Source organism: Onychostoma macrolepis, chromosome 15, assembly GCF_012432095.1.
Source record: "Onychostoma macrolepis isolate SWU-2019 chromosome 15, ASM1243209v1, whole genome shotgun sequence".
NCBI lineage: Eukaryota > Metazoa > Chordata > Actinopteri > Cypriniformes > Cyprinidae > Onychostoma > Onychostoma macrolepis.
In genome coordinates, this window is record NC_081169.1 from 18,716,551 (window position 1) to 18,738,031 (window position 21,481).

A 21,481-nucleotide genomic window follows, 5' to 3' on the forward strand; every position below is an offset into this window, starting at 1 on the left:
GCTCTCTTGCTGTCCCCAGTCCTGTGCCTGACTGTTTAACACCCACATTACATTCTTCTGTTCTGACATCACACACTCTCAGCTTTCCCTCTGTTTTTTTTTTTTTTTCGCCTCCATCATACACCTCCCTCCCCTTATGTACTGCCTTTCAAATATCAGGTCTCACAGGCGTCCCATAAGTCCCTTTCTTGGTTTATTTTCTCTGTATGTGTCTGCTTCCCTCTTCAGGTCTTATAAATGTGAAATTGTTCACGAACTGGCCCTCATTCTCATCTTCCACTTCCCATGATGCTTTGGGCCTTTTCCCAGTGTCAGGCTTTTCTCACCACTCCCATTTCTCAAGGCCCTGACACATTAGTAAACAAAGAAAGACTTATTGTCGTTGTGTTGTATTTTCACTGCAGCCATATTCACAGGGACTTAAAAGGATAGTTAACCCAAAACCCAAAATTGTCTCCCTGATGTTGAATCAAACATTGTTTGACTTTCTTTCCTGCGCACATTTCTGAGGATTATTCTGGTAATTAGGGGCGAATGGAAACTAGGCCTTGACAAAAATGAAAAAATGTGGCAGTTATATGGTCCATATGACTCATGCTCTATATTCCAAGTCCTCTGAAGTCCTTCAGTATCTTTCTGTGAGAAACAGACCAAAAATTGAATTGATTATTCATAGAAAATTTTGACATCCACCCAAGAACTTTCTTGCAGGTTCATCAGAGCAATCCAGTTTGTGAACGAATCATTTTTGTGAGCCAAATCCTTTCAGTGAATTGATAGATCCAGTTCACAAACATGAATTGAATTTGAGTTCATCAATGAATTTAATTCACTGACACTAATTCGGTGATCCTGCTACAACAATCAACAGTCCATTTTAGGGGAACTTTGCAAGTAAAACAGTGACTTAAATTAGGTCTGTTTGTTACACAAACAAACTGCATGGCTTCAGAAGGTATGTAATATTGTGCATGACTCATACTTTTATTATGCTTTTTTTGTGTATTTTTGAAGCTTATTATTTATAAATAAGCTTATAAGTTGTTATTGCATGAAAAAGAGCAACCAGAACATACTTCAAAATTTCTCCTTTTGTGTTCTTAGGAAGAAAGAAATTTGTGGCCATTTTTGGGTGAACTATCCCTTTAAGTCACGAACAAATACAAAAAGTGAAAGGAGGAACACAAAAAAGCAAACAACAGCCTTCTAGAGGTGAAAAGTTCATTTATTTTAATTATCTACTAGAACAGAGAGGAAGTATGTTTCAAATTCTAACCCTACCATTTAAACCCAACAAGAAGAGGGCTTTAAAGTTCATTCATTACACTCAGGAATCTCCTCTCTGTCTTTTCTTAACCTCAACGCTGGCCAGCGGATTCATTTTGTTGAAGAATAACACGCCAATCAAAGTTCATAGCTTTGATCTTTGGTCCCTCTGTACCGTCCTCTACCCAACACAACAGTTTCTACAAATAGACCTGTCCTGGTATGAGAGTATAAATAGGTCTGTGACAGAGTAGGCGGAGAGAAAGAGGGAGGGGCTGAGAGAGAGAGAGAGCGAAAGAGAGAGAGAGAAGTAGAGGAGGTGGGAACACAATGACTACGTACAATAACCAAACATTTTCATAAGTCTCATTACACATAATTTGAATTAAAATGCCTTTCACCCAAATCATTAAGTCCTTACCCGGATCCAATTTCAAATAAATAATGTGGACAGAAGATTGTGGTCGAGAACAAAAGGGATTGAAAATTGATTTGTTTGTGCACGGGTTAATTGACTTTTCTCAGACCCAGAGGAGGCGAACATAGAGGAGTCCAGTGACTGAACTATGACTCATCTCTGATTCGTCAGCAGTGGGTGTAACGTGCTGGGCAGCATGCTCAGACTTCCCATTTAAAAAAAAGAAAAAATGTATTAGAAAATTTCATTTACATTACATTGTTTTGGTATACAACTATCACACTGTTTGCATACTATCCATCTTGTATATTCTGCGAGATTAGAATTTGTACATCCTGGATAATAGTATCATCCTTAAAAAGGTGCCAGATCGTCTATCCTATTATTTTAGATGGCTTTTTGAAGTGTGCGTCCATAATTGGTTTAACTAATTAACTAACAAACTAATGGATGGAGGGGTGTGTTTAAGGATATTCTGCCCAAGCTGCCAAACTGACGTCATCAGAAAAGGAATGCCATTCCAGAGCGGAAGTAAACGTTCAGATTTTGAATAAAGATTACCAAGACAAACTATTTTTTTCAGCGGATTAACTTTCACGGATTAATTGTTAACATCAAGACTAGCAGTGTGCGCTAGTAAAGTACATAGTCCATTTTGATTTCATGCCGACTTTAAGTAATAATACATTTAGCTAGATACCATTGTTTACATAAAAATGCAAACCATTAGGTATTAGGACGCATTTTCCTGATGTGGTAGTATATCTAGCATTTTTTAAAAAGGAAATAAATTATTACTTTTATTTAGCAAAGATGCATTAATTGTAATTACATTTTAAATATATTAAAATAGAAAAGTTACATTAAAACAGCAGCATTGAGGAAAATAAAAAGATGTAGTTCAAAAAATTTACCAACCTCAAACTTTTGAATTGTACACTCCTATGCCATAGAAGAACCTTTTTTTTTTTTTTTTGTCTAAATGGTTCCATAAAGAACCTTTTAACATCTGAAGAACCTTTTCTGTTTCACAAAAGGTTCTTTGTGGCGAATAAAGATTATAAAAAGGAAAGAGATGATTCTTTGACTGAAAGGTTCTTTGTGGAACCAAAAAATTCTTCTGGCATGCGAAGAACCTTTTAAGCACCTTTATTTTTAAGAGTGTAGTGTAAATACAAACTAAAATGTATGTACTTTCCCCTAACCAACAAACTATGTACTTTTTGTGCGTAGTAGACTGTAAAAATGCAAATTGGGATGCTGCAAGTGAGAACATTCTGCATGTGAGAGAATGTATTTTGTAGATTAAGTAATAAAGAAAGAGGAAGTGAAGGGCAGGGGCCCTGAAAGTGGCTAATATGAGTATAAATGGGGGTGAGAGCACAACAGGCATGCAGGGAAAAAAGCCAGAGTTTCCATTACTGATTTCCCACGGATGTCATTTGACCACTTTAAGGAATAGAACGCCCCACATAACAAACAAAAAACCTCAGTGTTTGTTTCTCTGCCAGAAGGCCGTGTGAGGATGTGCGAGTCCTGTTCTTCCAGTGACCTGAAGGGTGACTTTGAGCACAGAGAGTCTGACTGTTGTAACCCTCTTTAACCTGTCTATGATTAACACAATGGATGATACCTTATGCAATTTCTTTAAGGATTAGTGCATTCAAAAACAAAACTATTCATGTTTAAAACTCATATGACTTTCTTTAATATGTGGAACACAAAAGAAGATATTTTACAGAATGTCCAAGCTGCTGTTTGTCATACAAAAACATGTATTCAAGAGACTGAATAACTGAATAAATAAATATACTGCACAAAATAAATAAGTACATGATCCAGTGGGGAAATGATAATTATTAAGGACTCCATAATATTCATTGATTTAAAAATATATTCATTGAATATATTCATCAAAATACATTCATTATTGCAGATTTAATACTCCATATGCTTTTGTTTTATGGAAGAAACAGCATGAAAATTCTTCAAAATTCTCTTTTGTTTCATGTGGGAAGTAAAAACTTGCATTTTAAATATCAACTCTCTTTTTTTAAGGTCTGTCTATCTCTATCAGGAGAGCTTTTTACCATCATATTTAGCTCAGTTCTAAGTACAGTAAGGTGGAGCGCTAACAAATGACCTTATTGCCCGAGATTAAAAGATGGCAGTAAAACAGCTTTTGAAAGATGGATCAAAGCGACCCTGATTAGACAATGGGACGATTTAGAAACCGATGTTTATTTATCCTGTTTCTTAGACTACCATTGTAATCCATTGACTGCAGCCGCTTGTCATAAATTCATAAAGTTTTTACTAGTACACACACACTGCTAGAAAGGTGTGCACAATGAGCAGATTGCAAGCTAAGCTAAAATGCCCGACATATGACATACTTCTGACTTTCCCTGTGCTTCTTACACCCTAAACCTGTAATGTCAGTGTTCCCAGAGAGAAAGAGAGAGCAGCTCACACCGTCTGGAAAATATTACTCAGGTTCCAACAGGCGGGGTCTCTGATTATGTTGGCATAAGTGGGAAAGGGAGCGAAGAAGAATGAGAGATTGATAGGACCGAAAGAACAGAGGAGGATTTATATGACTCACACGGTGTGTAATGCTGCACGCCCCTATTTTGCAATTTGTATTAATTCCAGAACATTTCTCTAAGCTTCTCTGTGCACAGTTGTGACATTTGGAGTGTCCAGTAGAGGGCCCTGCTCTGTTTATGGGCAGTAGTAGTGACCTTGGTTAAGGTTTTACCTGAGTCCTGTGTGTGTGTGTGTGGACTGAACAGGTGGTGTGTTGTGCTCTTACTCGGTGGAGAGGAGAAAATGGGGTGTCTTAATACATTAACTCTTTGTCATACAGCCAAAAGACTCCCTAAGTGCTGATGCACAACCATTTTTCAGAGCCTTTTGGTGATTATTTGCAGAGCGCTTTAGTAAGACTTTCTCAGCTGTGTAAATATTGCAATTTTCGGTCACACTTTATATTAGGTGGCCTTAATTACTATGTACTTGCATCAAAAAATAAGTAAATGTACTTATTGTGTTCATTTTGTATTGCAAAACACTTTTGCTGCTATTGAGGTGGGATACGGGTAACGTTAGGGACAGGTTTGATTGTATGGGTAAGTTTAAGGGTGGGTTAAGGTGTAAGGGATGGGTCAACAGTGTAATTATAAATATAATTACAGATGTAACTACATATAGGTATTTTTTTAAATATAAGTACAATGTAAAAACATGTATGTACACAATAAGTGCATTGTACCAAATTAATTTAAATGTAAGTACATAGTACTAAAGGCCACCTAATATAAAGTGGGACCCAATTTTCTTTTCATTTTATCATTCTTTCTATCTGTTTATCAAACATACTATAGTCGTAAATCAACCGTACCTTAAGGTGAAACGCCTGTGACATCAGGTTATAAACTAATAAAGCATACCACCTTAAGTGAGTGTAACCTGTGCACTGTGAAGTGCTTTTGGCCCATTTTTCTTTCTCAGGCAACTGAGCCAAGTTTAAGTGCAACTCCTTGACGGATGCCTATCTGAAATCTGCCTCAAATCTGCTTCAGCATGCACTGGGGCAGTGGGAAAGGAGGAGGAAAATTCACTTGGCGTAATCACTAGCTACATTTCATCCAACATGCAATGCTAGTTACAGAAAGAGTTCCCAATCCCCATTCGCTGGTTCCTCGAGTCTGTCAGCACAAGCTGGAGTGTTGATGTGCAGTTTCTTACATTTCTTTTTGTTTGTAATACTTGCTAAAAGAGGCACAGGCTGGTGTTTAAGGACAGGCACATGCAGGGCTACTACAGAGGGGCTGGAAAGTTTTAACTTTCACTGTAAATCCTGTTGCAGGAGGACAGAGCAAGCGAGTCGAGGGAGCTAGAGAGGGGGAGTGTGTCACTTTTCAGAAAGACTGACTCGTGCCTCTGCAGGCAGCGAGGGGGGAGTGAGAGAGAGAGAGAGAGAGAGAGAGAGAGAGAGAGACGCAGGGAAGGAGAGGAAAGTTAAAGCTGAAGAAATGGCAGTTGGGACGCTCCCACACATGGTGCAGAAGAAGTTGAAATAATAACAAACTCGGCACACTTTCTTAAACAAGAGAGTGTTTTGGAAATACTTAAAATTCATATACTTACAGCAACAAGCAAGATTGGAAAGATGAAGTATCGAGGCATGGTAAGAACCACAGCATGCTCCATACTAAACAAAAGCAGCTGGGAGATTTCTGCAATGTCAGTCAGGGTCTTATGAAAGTGAAATATGTGGTTCTGTTCCAAAGGCGTCAATTTATTTTGTGTTTAGAATATGTAATGATTTTCTAGCACAACTGGAATGCAAGGTTTACAGGGAATCGTGGATTTTGTATGAGTTTGTCCTGATTTTGCAGGCATTTACAAAATGGATTTTTATAATATACAATTCCGATAACTAGAAAGTAGGGTGGACATTAATTATCTATCTGTCTGTCTGTCTGTCTGTCATATACAAACATATATACATAGGTGGTGTTTGTGTATTTGGATATGATGTGTAAATTTTGATAAATTCATAATTCACCACATACACACACTCATAAATAAATTAATTAATACAAAAAATGAAATGGTGTGTGTGTGAAAAAATGTACCAATTTGGAATTTTATATGAAAATTATTTTATACCAATTGTACGTTTAACACTATATGTGATCTAAAAATATATAATTGTAGTATTTTATACAAATTTTATATAGTAATTTTAGTACCTGAGGTGTTATACACTGAAACACATTTTAATAAGTTTATATTTGTATAATATTGTGTATATTACAAAATATTCTGTAAACAGCAATTATGCATTACCCTAGGTTGTTCATAAGAATGAGTTACTTGAGCAGTGCAGGCATGAATATCAGCTGATCAGCCGCTCATGTGGTATATAGTGAAATGGTAATATAAATGGTGAAAACCACTTTTCCTCTGAAAAGAAGGTTTTGGAGTTTGTCTATCCTGTCAGGCGCTGATCCTATCTTGGGACCCTCTTTCATGCCGGACATTCTGACTATCAGTTTCTGTGTTTATGCCATAGTGTCATCTCACAGTGAAGCAATCTCTGGCTTTGAACCAGCAGCAGTCACTGTTGAATTCCAGGCTAGAAAGAGAGTGAGAGTGAGAGAGATAATGAAACTGGCGTCTGTCATCGGGCCATTTCACCCTGCTACATTTCTTCCTGTCTCTGTCATCCGTGACCATCCTCCGAAAGCCAACAGAAACTTCAAGAACAAGCACTCAAGATTAAAACCTCATCGTATGAGCTTTAGGTTTCTGAGGCCTTTCGCCTTCCACACATTCAATGTCGTGATACGCTACGAGTGTCGTTTGCAGAGCATCATTTCACATTCAAATAAACACACCTTGCGGTCAGCGACACATTAGATGTGATCGAATTTCGGCACTTTTCATCATAGTCAAATAACTGCAGAAGTCTGATGAATGGCTGACAATAGATTTATGGCATCTGGTGCAGTTTCGTTCGAGATTCCACTGAATTGCTAAACAGCTGCACCGCTCACAGGAAGAGCCAGATCTCAGACAGAGGAAATTAAGTTTACATAATGACATGCTGCTCGGAACGACCGAGGAGATGTGAGATACCCTGTCCTGAGATATTAGGGAAGGCCATAGCTATAAATTTATATGCGATTGCGTGAGAGACGCTATAAGAATGTGTGGTGTGGTGGTCCAGTAAGCAGTTTACACTTCTCCCGACTCGTGCTCTTCAAATGCCCTCTGGACATGAATGCCTTGCATTGTCTGGACAGGCTGGAATGAAGGATAACTGGTCATTTTATATCTTCTCCAAGTCAAAAAGTATGTGTGAGAAGTTCAGCATGTGGAGGGGGTGCAAATCTTCACCTGTTTTGGCAGAGCCAGTCACACCTGTCTGTCAACTATCCCCCTGAAGTTTGACAGCCACCAGCTGACTTTCCAAACCAACACAGCCCCTATAACACAAGGACAGCCATCGACTCAGCAGACCGGCGTGAATTACAATGCCACCCATGGAATTTCTCGCCATCTGTGTGGCAGTAATTAAAGGAGCATTGTAAGACATCATCTTTGAAGATTTATTGATGAATATGGCTTAATTAGAGAATGATATAATGTGGGGTCTTTGTCAGTTTCATGACTGTGAGCAATTGCAGGCATGCAAAATAGGGGCAAAAAAGTTGCATTACATTTGGAGAAGTGCTAAAAATGTTTTTCCCCCTGAACATCTGCATGAAACGAAGCTGCAGGATATCTGATCTTCTTACACTTCTCTTCAAAAAAAAAAAATATATAATAAAATATCCCACACTTCTTCTCAAGCATGTCCATGTGTCATTGCTATTGGTTAATGTTGTGGGAAGCCTTTTTTAATTTATGGGTGTGTTTTATTTATTTATTTATTTATTTATTAACTATGGGCACTATTAATTTTGTCTCTCTTTTTCTGAAGTGTAATAAAGATTTTAACTACAGTGTCACTTCCTCAACATCACAAGTTTGACAGCTCGGGGCATGGAAATGTTTTTAAAATAACTACTAATTTAGCACTTTTGTATTAAGGGCAAAATTGTTGGTTGTGGTAGTTGTGAATGGATTTGTGTGTTTTTTTTTTGTGAATTTATTTTTACACAATAAATATCAAATTTAATAATTCTTTTATCTGTTTACATTATTACATTATTATTATTCACAAATAATATAATAATCCTTATGTCCATAATATGGACATAAGGATTATTATATTATTTGTGGTGATAATAAATATACCGGTGTATATATATTTATTATTATAATGAATATTTATTTAAGCCTCAGGTAGGGCTGGGCGATAAATCGATTTGATCGATTAACTCGAATGTGTAGTTCACGTCGATTTGTTTGAATGAAAATCGGTTTTCTCTTTAACATCCGCCGACGCTCCCGTAGTCCCGAAAGGGCTCAGCCCTCCCGACGCGCGTTTGCTATATTAGAGTTTAGTTAGGGTTTCCGCCGCATCCCAACGTGTTCGCAAAGATGACGTGTACTGCGGAATGCGGATCCCTTAAAGCAGTGTTGCGCGGCTCACGAGACTCATGCGGCTCGCCAAGCTTTAATTTGTGGCTCGCATGGCAGTAAATAATACGATTATATGAGCAATACAGAGATTTCATAAAAACATTAAAAAAAAAACAAGTAGGGCTATAACATAACCCATAAAAAAACTCACACCGTGTCTACACCGGTCGTGAGCGTCGCGGTGCGATCAGGGCTTATGATTTCCGCGATGCGGAAAACGCGGACGGAATCACGTTATAAAAACAGAATGTACTGTATAACGCGGAATGTCATTGAATTTGTCAAAGTTTGGATGAATAAATCAAAAGTAGGTCATTATACTTAAATCAAATTGCGATATGAACTAGTATCTGTAAATGTTAAGCTGCAAAAATACCATTTAAATATGAATCCTGCGTGCCTCCTTATGAATGAATGCACAGACTCGCAGTTTCGTTTGCTACACACATACTGAAGCGCGCAGTGTTTTCAGCATCTGCTGTCTCGCCAAATGAGCTCATAAATACATGAACAACAGTCAGTGTCTGCTCTATTACAAATAATAATAATTATTTTTTTTAAATACCCAAAACAGCGGGATTACAAGATGGATATAGACTAGAAAGATATGTAAACTTGCTCTACCCTTACGTCCATGACATTGACTCACTGCGGAGAATAAATACAAGGGAGGAAAATGTATATTTCTTCTCTCCTTACTCTGTTTATGTGGTAAGTGACATTTTATGTACTGTAATGTAACTGTAACAGGCAACCGTTAGCAATCGTTATTCGTTTTCCGTGCCTTTCTGAATACGGATTCACTCTTTGGGCACACCCCCTAACCCCCACGATGCCATCGTCCATCCTTTATCAGAACTACCTCCTATCTACTGAATAGCAAGATGTTAAACTTGTGTTTAAAGAAAACTTATCAAAAGGGTCACATAATTTTATGTTTTATGTTACGTTTTATGTTATATGTTATGTTATGTTACATTTTCACTGTTTACAATGGCAGGGCCTGCCATCTTGTCTCTTTGGCTTGTTGTTTCTGATTGCACTTTAACCCCAAGGGGGAAATCCAGATCAAATCCCAGAAGGGAAAATCAAAACAAAATAAAGTTAAAACTTGTTTTGAACAATTTCTTTGTCATCTGCAGATTGATTTTAAGTAGGGGAGAAAAAAAAATCGATTTAAATCGTAAATCTGATTTTTTGTGAAAAATCTGGGATTTTTTTTAGGCCATATCGCCCAGCCCTAGCCTCAGGTATGGGTAAACTGATAAAAGCTGGCCAAAATAAACAATGTAAGGTAGTAAATAGTTCTTAGGACTGTTTTAATGTATTCCTATTAAAAAAGCAAAAATTGACTTTTTGTAGTTTTATTTAATCTGTTGGTACCGTAATAGTGACCATACTTGAAGAAACACCTTTATGCATTCATCGTCATTTTTAATGTAACTGTGCCTCTCCACAAGTCTGGGTGTCTCCACCCCTTGTTCTTTCCTGAGGAAAGAAGAGAGAGGTAACAAGTGAGCCAGATGACGGAGTCAGGATGGAAACAGTTGGTAACCTCAAAAGCTTAAAATCATAAGCAAGCAGACAAGATGTGATTTTCTTCTTCACCATTCTCCACTCTTCCCGGTGAGAAGGGGAGGAGCGCATGACTATGCTCTGGATATCTAGGAATGTGCCCTTTATCCACTGCCTTCATTAATTATGAAAAAAATGCACAATACATTCTTCTCTTCTTCATCATCCTTCGGTTATATCTGGAGTTGTTAACTGGACAGAATCGCTGACTTGTCCTTAGAGAAATGAAATACTGGAGTGTTTTTTTTGCACATTCAAAAATCAATCTTTGTAATCAAAGCTCTGGTCCCTATTCGTCTGTTTCCGAAGACTGCTATGTCTTCTTGCAATGTGAGAAGTGCTGACGAAGGCAGCTTGACTCGGCAGATCTCCCTGACACAGCTCTGCTCGCAAGAGCCCAGCGAATCAGTAGGATGTTAGAAGGTCATGCGAAAGGCAATTATTGTTCACAAAGAACAAACCGCTCCCTCTTTGATCTTTCTTTTTCAGAGGAGGTTAGAGTGAAATGGAGAGTGAATAATTTGCCTACAGTCGTGTCAAGAGCTTTTCAGTCCGTTGTTTGCAGAGCAGGATTTGGAAAAAGTGAGCACATGGCAAAGGCGCATAGACCTGCATGCATGGGGAAGGAGACCAGGACCAGGGGTGGGAAAGAAAGAACAGGAAAGCAAATCTATAAAGAAGAACAATGCCATAATAGAACCTGTTTCGGGAGAAAGTAGCTTAGGAAGGGGTCTTGGGGGGACAAGGGTCTGCTTTCTGATTATGGCATATTTATTGTTCTAAATGAATGGTTAATTTGTTTATATTGGCTTTTAGCGCCTCTAAGTGTTTTACATCTAGGTGATGCAGAGATAATATTTGCTAACGTGCACAAAGAGCCCTCCGACAACTCTGAATCCTAAAATCCTTGTGACCTTGATTTCCAATTAGATTAACTTCAATATTTTATTGTACAAGTTTATTTCCTGCATTTTTACATTTAAAATTAGATTACCTTTGCAGTCATCTAACGCTCACTTAGAGGGTGAGTGTTCACCCAAAAATTAAAATTACTCATGTTGGTCCAAACCCATAAGACCTTTTGTTCATCTTCAGAACACACATTACCACAATCAAAAATAGTCAAACAAGTAAATGTGATTCAAACAAGTACATATGATTAAGAAAAGTGGGCAGTATGTTCACTGGACACTTTTCTGATTTGATTTTCAAATCTGATCTGTGGGGCTGAGTGTCTGCACTCTTATTTGTTTAAATCAAATATGTACGCTACCGTTCAAAGGGTTGGGGTTAATAAGATTTTTTTTTAAAGGTTTTTGAAAGAAGTCTCTTGTTCAAGAATGCATTTATTTGATCAAAATACAGTGAAAACTTTAATTTAAAATAATATATATATTATATTTTTTTTTTCAAGGTTCTTTCATGAATAAAAATCAATTTTGATCAATTGAATGCATCCTTGCTGAATAAAAGTATTAATTTCTTCTACTGACCCCAAACTTTTAAATGGTAGTGTATGTTCAGTATAACCTATGTAAATATTAAAACAGGTTGAAAAAATCCATACATTTAGAATGAAAGAGCGACTATAGCATATCTAGAGAAAATAATAGAAATATAATTAATAATATAAAGAAAATAATTTTGTTGTGTAATAAGATTTTTTTTTTTTACTCGAGCCAGTAATTAACCACCTAGCAACCACACCGCTTATGCACTCTCCACTCTAAACACCTTGGCACTGCTTATATTTTTAATATTTGTTCATGGCATCAAATAAGCGTTTCGTCTTAAATGACAAAAACACTTGAATTTTGATCTGGTTCTTATTTAAACACACAATACATTGCATTTAAACGTGGTTTGTGTCTGATTTGTGAAAACCAGATTCCAGATTTGAGCTGGATATGCAAAACCGGCCTAATAGGGAACGAGAGTGCAGCGCGCTGTTAGACTTTCAGAGATGGTGCAGCTCTGTTGGTGCATTCAGCAGGCTGACGGATTGGGAATGAAGTCACTTCCTGGCACTACACTTGTCGACTGTTCCTGCTTGCTTATTATGTTTTTCTTTCAGCTTGTTTTTTTCCCACCGTTAGCCTCCCTCGTTCTCGGTTCTGTTGTAGTTGGTGTGCATCAACTTAATTAAAGTGCTTGCTCAGGTGTGCTGTATCTGTCTCTCTGTCTCTCCCTCCAGGGGACGGCCGCTGCTGTGTCAATAGCAAAACAACAGCCATAGCAGCTGGTGCATTCACACAATGTGACTGTGTGTGTTTCGATGCATAATCACGCATTTGTTCATCTGAGTGTGTTTGTGTGTGTGTGAGTGGGTGTAAGTGCGCTTTTCTGTTTCAAGCTAGGAAGCGTCACCCATAGTCCTCTTTGATCAGGATTACAGACATCAGATAACAAGTGACCTGCTAGAATTTAGCAAATTTGTGTGTCCTACTAGTTAAAGAGCATCTCTGGACGAGGATAGACCGCTAAAGTTGTTTCGACACCATGGATTTGTCAAACATAGGGAATCTAATGCGGAAAACGCAGGCCTCCATTGAGGAGAAGAGTTATCTCTTTAAAAATACAGATCTGGTTATAGATGTGAGTATGACTGTGTTTCTGCTGTATCAGCACACTTAGGTTTGGGTGGAGTTTGCACTGATGGTTTGAGATGTGGTTTAAGTGTGAAAATTTATGGTTTAAAGGGTCTTGTTTGTTTGTTTGTTAAAGTGATGTAAAAATGATGTAAAACAGAATTGTACCCTTATAAATAGTACTGTGGTGTTACCATTAAGCAATGATAGGATGTAATACTGTGGTATTTGAATATAGTACTTAATGATGATCTTATTTTTATACAAAAGTGTTTATACAGGTGTACTTTGTAGTTATTGTGACTTGTGCTATTTTGTTTAAATATATTAAAATGAAAACACCAAAAACTAAAATGAAACGAGGTCATGTTAAATTATTTGAATGATTAAAAATAGCAAATTGGCATGTAAAATAAAATATCTAGTGTTAACCAATCCAATATCAATTAATATTAATAATAGGCTAAAATCCAATATAGTGCCATTGTTTGTCCAAAGTTTGGTTTTTAAAAGGTCTCTTATTCTCACGAAGGTTGCATTTATTTGATTAAAAATACAGGGAAGATTAATAGTGTGAAACAACATTTAAAACAACTGCTTTCTATTTGAATGTATTTTAAAATGTAATTTATTCGTCACTTTTTTACTGTCACTTTTGATCAGCTGAATAAAACTGTTAATTTCTTGCAAAAATATGTTTTACTGACCCCAAACTGTTGAACTAATGTATCTTGCTTTTCTTAGCTGTATAGCAAGCATGGTAAATGTCTAAAAATGACTGTGGTACTACTGTGGTACCGTATCAAAAAAGTAGTACAAAGTAGTACTTCCTGGTACTTTTAGAGTTCCAGAGTATTAAGAGTATTAGTATTCCAGAGTATCCACTTTTTTAGATTGTGATATTTTGTTTACAGTGGTATTCAGTGAGAACTCTTTCATGTGAATGCTTTAAAATAAAAGCTGGGTTTCAAATGAGCTGAACTGTGTGTGTTATGAAATGGGAGGGGTCATGATGGAGTGGTTGAGTTTACTCAAGGCTCTCCAGAGGGCCTTGACATACTGTGTGTGTGTTGCAGTGTTTATATATCACCTCGCGCTGCTCTGTGTCTGGAGGGTGGAAGTGTGATTCTTTATCTCACTTCTGCTCTTTCTCTGTCAGGCTGTGGGCAGTGACGGAATCCGGGTCATGATGGAGAGCGCCCTGACAGCCAGGGACCGGGTGGGCGTGCAAGACTTTGTCCTGCTGGAGAACCACACCAGCGAGGTGGCGTTCATCGAGAACCTCCGCAAACGCTTCAAGGAGAACCTCATTTATGTAAGAGCTGTTCTACCGGTTCTATTCACTCTTAAAGCCCAGAGTATTGATCTGATCTCTTCCTCCCACAGACGTACATTGGCTCAGTGCTGGTGTCCATGAACCCCTACAAAGACCTGGAGATCTACACTAAACAGCACATGGAGCGATATAGGGGCGTCAATTTCTATGAAGTCTCACCTCACATGTAAGCCATCAGCAACAAGTCATTATTACCCACAATTCTGCTCTCTTATGTTACGCAGATTAGTCCAATGGGATGGCTAATAATTTCTAATTTTTTTGTTTTGTTAAATATGGAACAATTTGCTGATTTGTCAAGCATGCAAACTCACATCCTTATGGTAATTGTAGTCCTCCACAGTGTTTTATTTTAAATAGAGCAGTTTCAGAAATCAGAATTCACATTTGAGGTAGTGGTTGACTTGCATATCGTCAAGGCTGGTATATCAACCAATGTTTTGCATTTTTAATCATTGGCATCAGCAAGTTTTTTTTATTTTATTTTTTAATTTTTGGCCTGATGTGTCAGAAGTGGGACTTTTATTTTGACAGCGCCCAGAACACTACAGTCTTACTAGAATTCTTTTTTCATTATTATTATTTTTTTTAACAATTTCTTTACTTGTTAAAAATATTAAATGTTTTACATTTACAAGTTCAAACATGTTTTTTATTCACTTTTATTTTATTCATTTTCAAATTATTTATTTCTTAATTTTGTAAATATTATATTAAATAAATATGCATTTCACAAAATGTGGACGTTATATAATTACTAAAACACCATAAAATTTCCAGAGGAAACCAATGGCTCATAAAAACAAATTCTCTTCCATATTTTAGGACACCAAAATGTCAGTTTCTGTTGATTACCCATCATTAAATGCTAATTGTATTAAATATGTATTAGTATTAAATATGCGAAATGCCTAATCCACATTTTAATGTATTTGGTGGAGCTTGTTTATCTTCCTTGTTGTCTTCTGTTATTGAAGAGGAAATTCCTTTGGAATATCTGTGAGGAATGTCGAGGACTATAAACTGAAGTTCTGCTACAATCGTAACACTCATAGACTCTTATCTGTAAGGTTTATGTGTGTGTGGCAGCTTTCAGTTATCTGGAGGGATAAACTGAAGGATAAAGTTATAGTTCACCCAAAGCGGACTGTACACCCGCTGTACCGTTGTGTTCATCTTACACTGATAGCAGACATGTAAAAGTGATGAAAGCATTATCTCAGCTCTCACACAGGCTGAAAAACACTGACCCTCTCTGGTGTAACTGCTCTTTCCTCATGAAAATCATTGGCAACTCCATCCTCACTGGGCTTTTCCACTGTTTACACAACAATGTTACTGACACCTGAATGTCCATTTAGGCTCTACCAAAGGAATGTGTTGTTTTAATGCTACCAGAAAAGGAAGCAACTTTGCACATACATTATAAGACCCAGAGAGATGATTAGAAATATTAGGAGGAGCTGCATTTTAATTAAATGCATGTACTGTAATAGAAATAATAACTTAATAGAATAACTAAATAGAAATAATAAAATAATACATTTTATATTTATAAAATGTATAAAGTATTATAAATATTAATTGAACATTTTTTTTTATTATTGTATTTAAATTTTTTTATTTTATTTTGCATCAATTTTAAGTTCATCCATAATCTTAATTTTTATATACAATTTTGGTAACACTTTACAATAAGGTGTCATTTGTTAACATTAGTTAATGTATTAACTAACATGAACAAACAATGAACAATGCATTTATTACTCTATTTATTAATCTTTGTTAATGTTAGTTAATGAAAATACAGTTGTTCATTGTTTATTCATGTTAGTTCACAGTGCATTAACTAATGTTAACAAACACAACTTGTGATTTTAATAATGCATTAGTAAATGCTGAAATGAACATTAACTAAGATTAATAAATGCTGTAGAAGTTTTGTTCCTTCTTAGTTCATGTTTACTAATGTTGTTAACTAATGAATCTTATTGTAAAGTGTTACCACAATTTTTAATCTATAATGATATTTTTATCTAATTTATTATTATTATTATTGTTGTTGTGTATTGTTTGTGTGTATTTATTATTTGTGTGTAAAAGTTGAATGCAAAAATGAGCAAAAATTCTAATACAAAAATGAAGCAGCAATAATATTACTCTCTTGCTTTATTATTTTATTCTAATTTTTGTTTATAATTAATCTGTCATAATTATTGTATTTGGTTAATTGAATTCAAGAAAATTGATTGAAATTAAAATGCTGAATTTAAATAATTGATATTTAATTTATAAAAGTGTTTTTTTATCTACTTTTATCTACTTAAATTAGCATTTATTGTTATGTTTTTTTTACATAATCTTTCTGTTTTGATCAAAATAATTTATTAAAAATAATTGTTAAAATACATAACCAAGCACTTATGATGTTGACACGTTCCCTGTACAGTTATGCCGTGGCTGATAATGCGTATCGCTCCATGCGGACTGAGAGACGGGACCAGTGCATCCTCATCTCCGGTGAGAGTGGTGCTGGCAAGACCGAAGCCTCCAAAAAGGTTCTGCAGTACTACGCCGTCACCTGCCCTGCCAGTGAGCACGTGCAGACCGTCAAAGATCGCCTGCTACAATCCAACCCTGTGCTGGAGGTAAACATGTACACAGCACATCTAACCCCACATGTTTCATGACATACAATTTCACTAATCTCCAAATGCCAATGTATAGTGGTGAGATCAGTACGGGCTGTAATTGGTGCCCTGGACTGCTGTCACAGAGGAAAATTCTCCAAATGACTCTCAACGATGCCAAGGAAAAGATGCCGAGTTTATTCTGAGCAGTTTGTAGTCCTGGTAAACCTCTCCAGTAATTATACGCCACTGTTATTATCTGTGCGATAAAGACTGGCGCATACATGAAGGACGTCTAAAAATGGGAAGGCCAACGGAAGTAGCACAGGCGGCCGCTCTGCCAGATGTTTTGCAGATGTGGTGCTTCCCTGTAAACTAGCAATGTGTGCACATCTACTAAAGCATGTGTATAGTCGCATTTGCCTAAAATTAAATAGCTTGTTTTTCTGTACTTGTAATATTCATCAATTTTCCTTCCCATCGTTGTTTGTTTTTCTTCTCTCAGGCCTTTGGAAATGCAAAAACTTTACGAAATGACAATTCCAGTCGCTTTGGGAAATACATGGACATTCAGTTTGACTTCAAGGTTAGTTGACTCATATGTTGTTGTTATTATTACAATATTATTGTCATTAAATGATCATCAAACAAAGCTCACGTCTCAATTTGCTGTGATCCACCTTCTGTCGATACGCCTTTACCCTTACAATGCTCTCCTTGGTTTGGGGATTTGGCTGCATCCACCTGCGTGTTTACGTGTTTGTGTGTGTCTGTGACATTATGCGTGTTTGCATGCGTGTCAGAAACCCGGTATTATCCCCTTTGCTTCTCCCTTTGGGTGTCCCCGTTGGCAGGGTGCTCCCGTAGGAGGTCACATCATTAACTACCTGTTGGAGAAATCACGTGTCGTGCACCAGAGCCACGGCGAGAGGAACTTCCACATCTTTTATCAGCTTATCGAGGGAGGAGAGGAGGATCTGCTGAGGAGGCTGGGACTGGAAAAGAACGCCCAGCAGTACCAGTATCTAGTGAAGGTGAGAGACAGACCTCACACTCTTGTTATGATTACAGCAGATGTCTGAGGCCTAAAGAAAACTGTATGTTTAAGAAAGAGCTGTTAACACACATGCTTCAGCCACATTAGGTCATGCTGGTCAAGTAGGCCATTCAGTTTCTGTCGTTTCCATCTCAGAGTAAAAAAATAAATGGGTAAATATAACTTTGCGTCTTCTACTTGCAGTGTTGGGAAGGTTTCTTTGGAAATGTAATAAGTTACAGATTACAAGTTAACCTATTTAAAATATAATAAGTAGTGTAACTATTTCAGTTACGTTATTAATGTAACTGATTACATTTGATTACTTTTTGATTGCTTTTGTAAATTTCTAATGAATGTTTTCAGTGGTTAATCATTTTGGAACATTTAAACCAGGCAGGGTTAACCTTACAATATTACTCCACTGATTACTGTCAGACTTTCCAAAATCTTCATGACTTGAATTAAGATGATAATAATTGAATTTTAAAGCGCAGCCACCACAAAATCAGACTTTAGCACCTCTTTTTAATTTGAGATCGTTCTGAGGTTAAATACAGATTTAAAATCATAACATATAGGTAAATAGCCTTGATGCTGTTTTTGAAATCAAATCTTTGTGTAGTTATGGCAGGAAACACCCTGGCATCTAACAATGCCTTGGGGAAAAAAAACAGTTAATCTCAAAAAATAAAGCATATACATAAAACCATATTGGAAATAAAACAATTATTAAATAAGCGTGTGTCCTATTCTTTGTTCTAAACTCCTGAAACATTGGTGTCTCATATTTTAGAGCGGTCAATGCAATTTGGGAAAGAAATCAATCAAATCTGTATGTGTGTGAAAATTTTCAGATGTAACCCCCTTTGTTATCATTAACATTTTGACAACTAACTGTAATTTAATTACACATTTTTTCCTCTATAACTGTAATAGATTCTTACAATGTGACGTTACATCTCTCAATGTGGTTTTATATTTATATCTCATTATTGCAACTTTGTCTTTTATATCTTTTTTGTTATTGCAACTTTACATTTTCAATGTGACTCTACACCTTGCATTGTGATGACATCTCTTAATTTCTTGTTATTGCGAGTTTATATCTCACAATTGCGAATTTAATTTTTTCACAATTTTTTCTGTTTATAATATTTCTTAATTATATCTTAATTTATATGTCATTATTGGCACTATTTATCTCATAGTTTCAATTATTTTCAACTTTCTTCCAATTGCAACTATTTCTCAAAATACGACTCTTTTGCATTAACTTTTTTTCCATTTTTTTTTTTCTTTTCACAATTACCTTTTTTATTGTACTCTGATGCATGCAGAAATGTCATTAATACTAAATAAATGTCAAAAAAAAGTCCAATAATAATTTTCAGCTTAGTTTACCACATGCATTTATGTTGCGCTTTTGTATGAGTATTCATCATAAATGGCATCATAAATTTTCCCACAAGTATGCAGGAATGTCCCTCTGTTGCTTCCTCTCGCTCCCCTGGTGTTTAATAGAGGAAGTCAAGAGGAGCCCCTCCTCCCTTGGTTTCCTCTGAGCTGATTGAGTGTGTGTGTGTGGTTTTTATTTTTTTAGGGTAACTGTCCCAAAGTGAGCTCCATAAATGACCGCAATGACTGGAAGTTAGTGAGGAAAGCCCTGAGCGTCATTGGCTTCACTGAGGATGATGTGGAGGTATGAAAGACAAACCCGACCAATCACAACACGCACCCAGACACTATGAAGAATGACTGAATGTTTTTCTCCAAGAAATCTGGTGTCAGAAATGACGCTCGTTACTTTTTAAACTGTGATCTTTCCTCTAATTCGCACCCATCCCTTTCTCTCCACAGGAGCTTTTGAACATTATTGCCAGTGTACTACACTTGGGGAATGTCCAGTATGGAGGAGAGGACAGCGGCAGTGCCTACATCACTACAGAGACGCAGATTAAATACTTAGCCAGGGTAACAGGACAGTTTATTTATATCACTGGTCTGTGGCCACATGTGCATGACCTCTGTGTTTAAACCTCTAACCATGTTTCTTCTCTTGTAAATTACATGGAAGGGGTTTGTTTTTTGACTGTTTGTGTGTGTATTTGTGATATTGCAGTTGTTAGGTGTGGATGGCACAGTTTTTAAGGAGGCTCTAACGCATAAAAAGATCATTGCCAAAGGAGAAGAGGTATGTTTCCAATTATTTAGAGTGAAATATTAATTATTGCTATTGCTAACAGACAAATATCATCATTACTATTGCTCATACTTGGAGTTAGGGATTTTTCAAAATTTGTTTGTTGAGGGGAAGTCTGCTATTACTGTTGATCATATTCATGATTTTTAGCAGTTGATAAAAAGGGTGAAAAAATCCCTTTACAATAAATGAGGAATCTGAGTCATAGGGAGCAGAATATCATAGAGACTTTGATGTAGGCGGTAAATATTACATTGGGAAAGCACCACTAACATTTTCTTCAAAAATTGAATGATAAAGTATGAAGAATCTTAAATCTCAGATTCAAGTCAAAGCTTTTATTCAAACCATAGTGCTGTTTAGTTGTTCTAAATATTCAGTGTGTGTGTGTACAATATGTAATAATTATTATTAGTGGTTCCCATAATTCTACTGTCTGTTTGTGTTATAGCTGATGAGTCCTTTAAATCAAGAGCAGGCCGCTTCAGCACGGGATGCCTTATCTAAAGCCATATATGGTCGTACTTTTACTTGGCTGGTCAACAAAATTAATGACTCTCTGGCCTTCAAGGTATGGACTCGCTCTGTTGTTAAATACACTCACTATCAGCTCCATGGCTTTGCAAATTCTCTGATAGAGGCTTGTTACTAAATGTGGATGTTTGGCGCCCCCACATGGAGAAAGCCTAGCAATGACATGTCATCTGATTACTCTGGTTTTCCGATGACCGTTATTAGAACACATTCTCTCCATATGATCTTACAGGCTGTGTATGTTTAGTCTGAATGGCGTGCCGCAGCTGTTGTTGAATATTTCTGTGCTTTTAATGTCTCACAGGATGATTCATTCAACAGTAAGAACGCCTCTGTCATTGGTCTGCTGGATATCTATGGCTTTGAGGTCTTTCAGAACAACAGGTACAGTAAATAGTTGAAATGTAATTACATTTCATATAATATTTATGTTATAAAAGTCAACAATGTGTTTATGCTATATATTATATTTTGTTATATTCATATACTGTTTATTTTGTACTATAAATATTTTAATATCAATTTAAATAAACAATTAAATTACATTTATTGTAATATTAAATGACATATTTTTAATATTATCTTAACCCTCTGTGGTATGCATTGTTCTAACCATGAAAAAAAATAAACAACCAAAAAAATAACAATTGTATGTGTGTGTATGTATATATATATATATATATATATATATATATATATATATATATATATATATATATATATATATATATATATATATATATATATATATATATACTAATTATTATCATACTAATCATATTATTAATCATATT

General features: G+C 36.3%; 1 protein-coding gene across 4 annotated transcripts in view; it reads left to right on the forward strand.

Moving 5' to 3' along the window:
• myo1cb (myosin Ic, paralog b) overlaps positions 1-21,481 on the forward strand; it is a 44,511-nt gene that overhangs the window by 14,847 nt on the left and 8,183 nt on the right. For 3 of the 4 annotated variants that reach the window (XM_058799859.1, XM_058799862.1, XM_058799863.1), the window contains 10 exons: positions 14,108-14,263; positions 14,335-14,450; positions 16,734-16,932; positions 17,420-17,500; positions 17,769-17,948; positions 19,554-19,652; positions 19,811-19,924; positions 20,073-20,144; positions 20,605-20,724; positions 20,992-21,071. In XM_058799859.1, the coding sequence (XP_058655842.1) occupies positions 14,108-14,263; positions 14,335-14,450; positions 16,734-16,932; positions 17,420-17,500; positions 17,769-17,948; positions 19,554-19,652; positions 19,811-19,924; positions 20,073-20,144; positions 20,605-20,724; positions 20,992-21,071 (1,217 nt within the window). Of the gene's footprint in view, positions 1-5,663; positions 5,877-14,107; positions 14,264-14,334; positions 14,451-16,733; positions 16,933-17,419; positions 17,501-17,768; positions 17,949-19,553; positions 19,653-19,810; positions 19,925-20,072; positions 20,145-20,604; positions 20,725-20,991; positions 21,072-21,481 lie in introns of those variants that run through there. The other variant, XM_058799861.1, reaches the window with a different exon arrangement.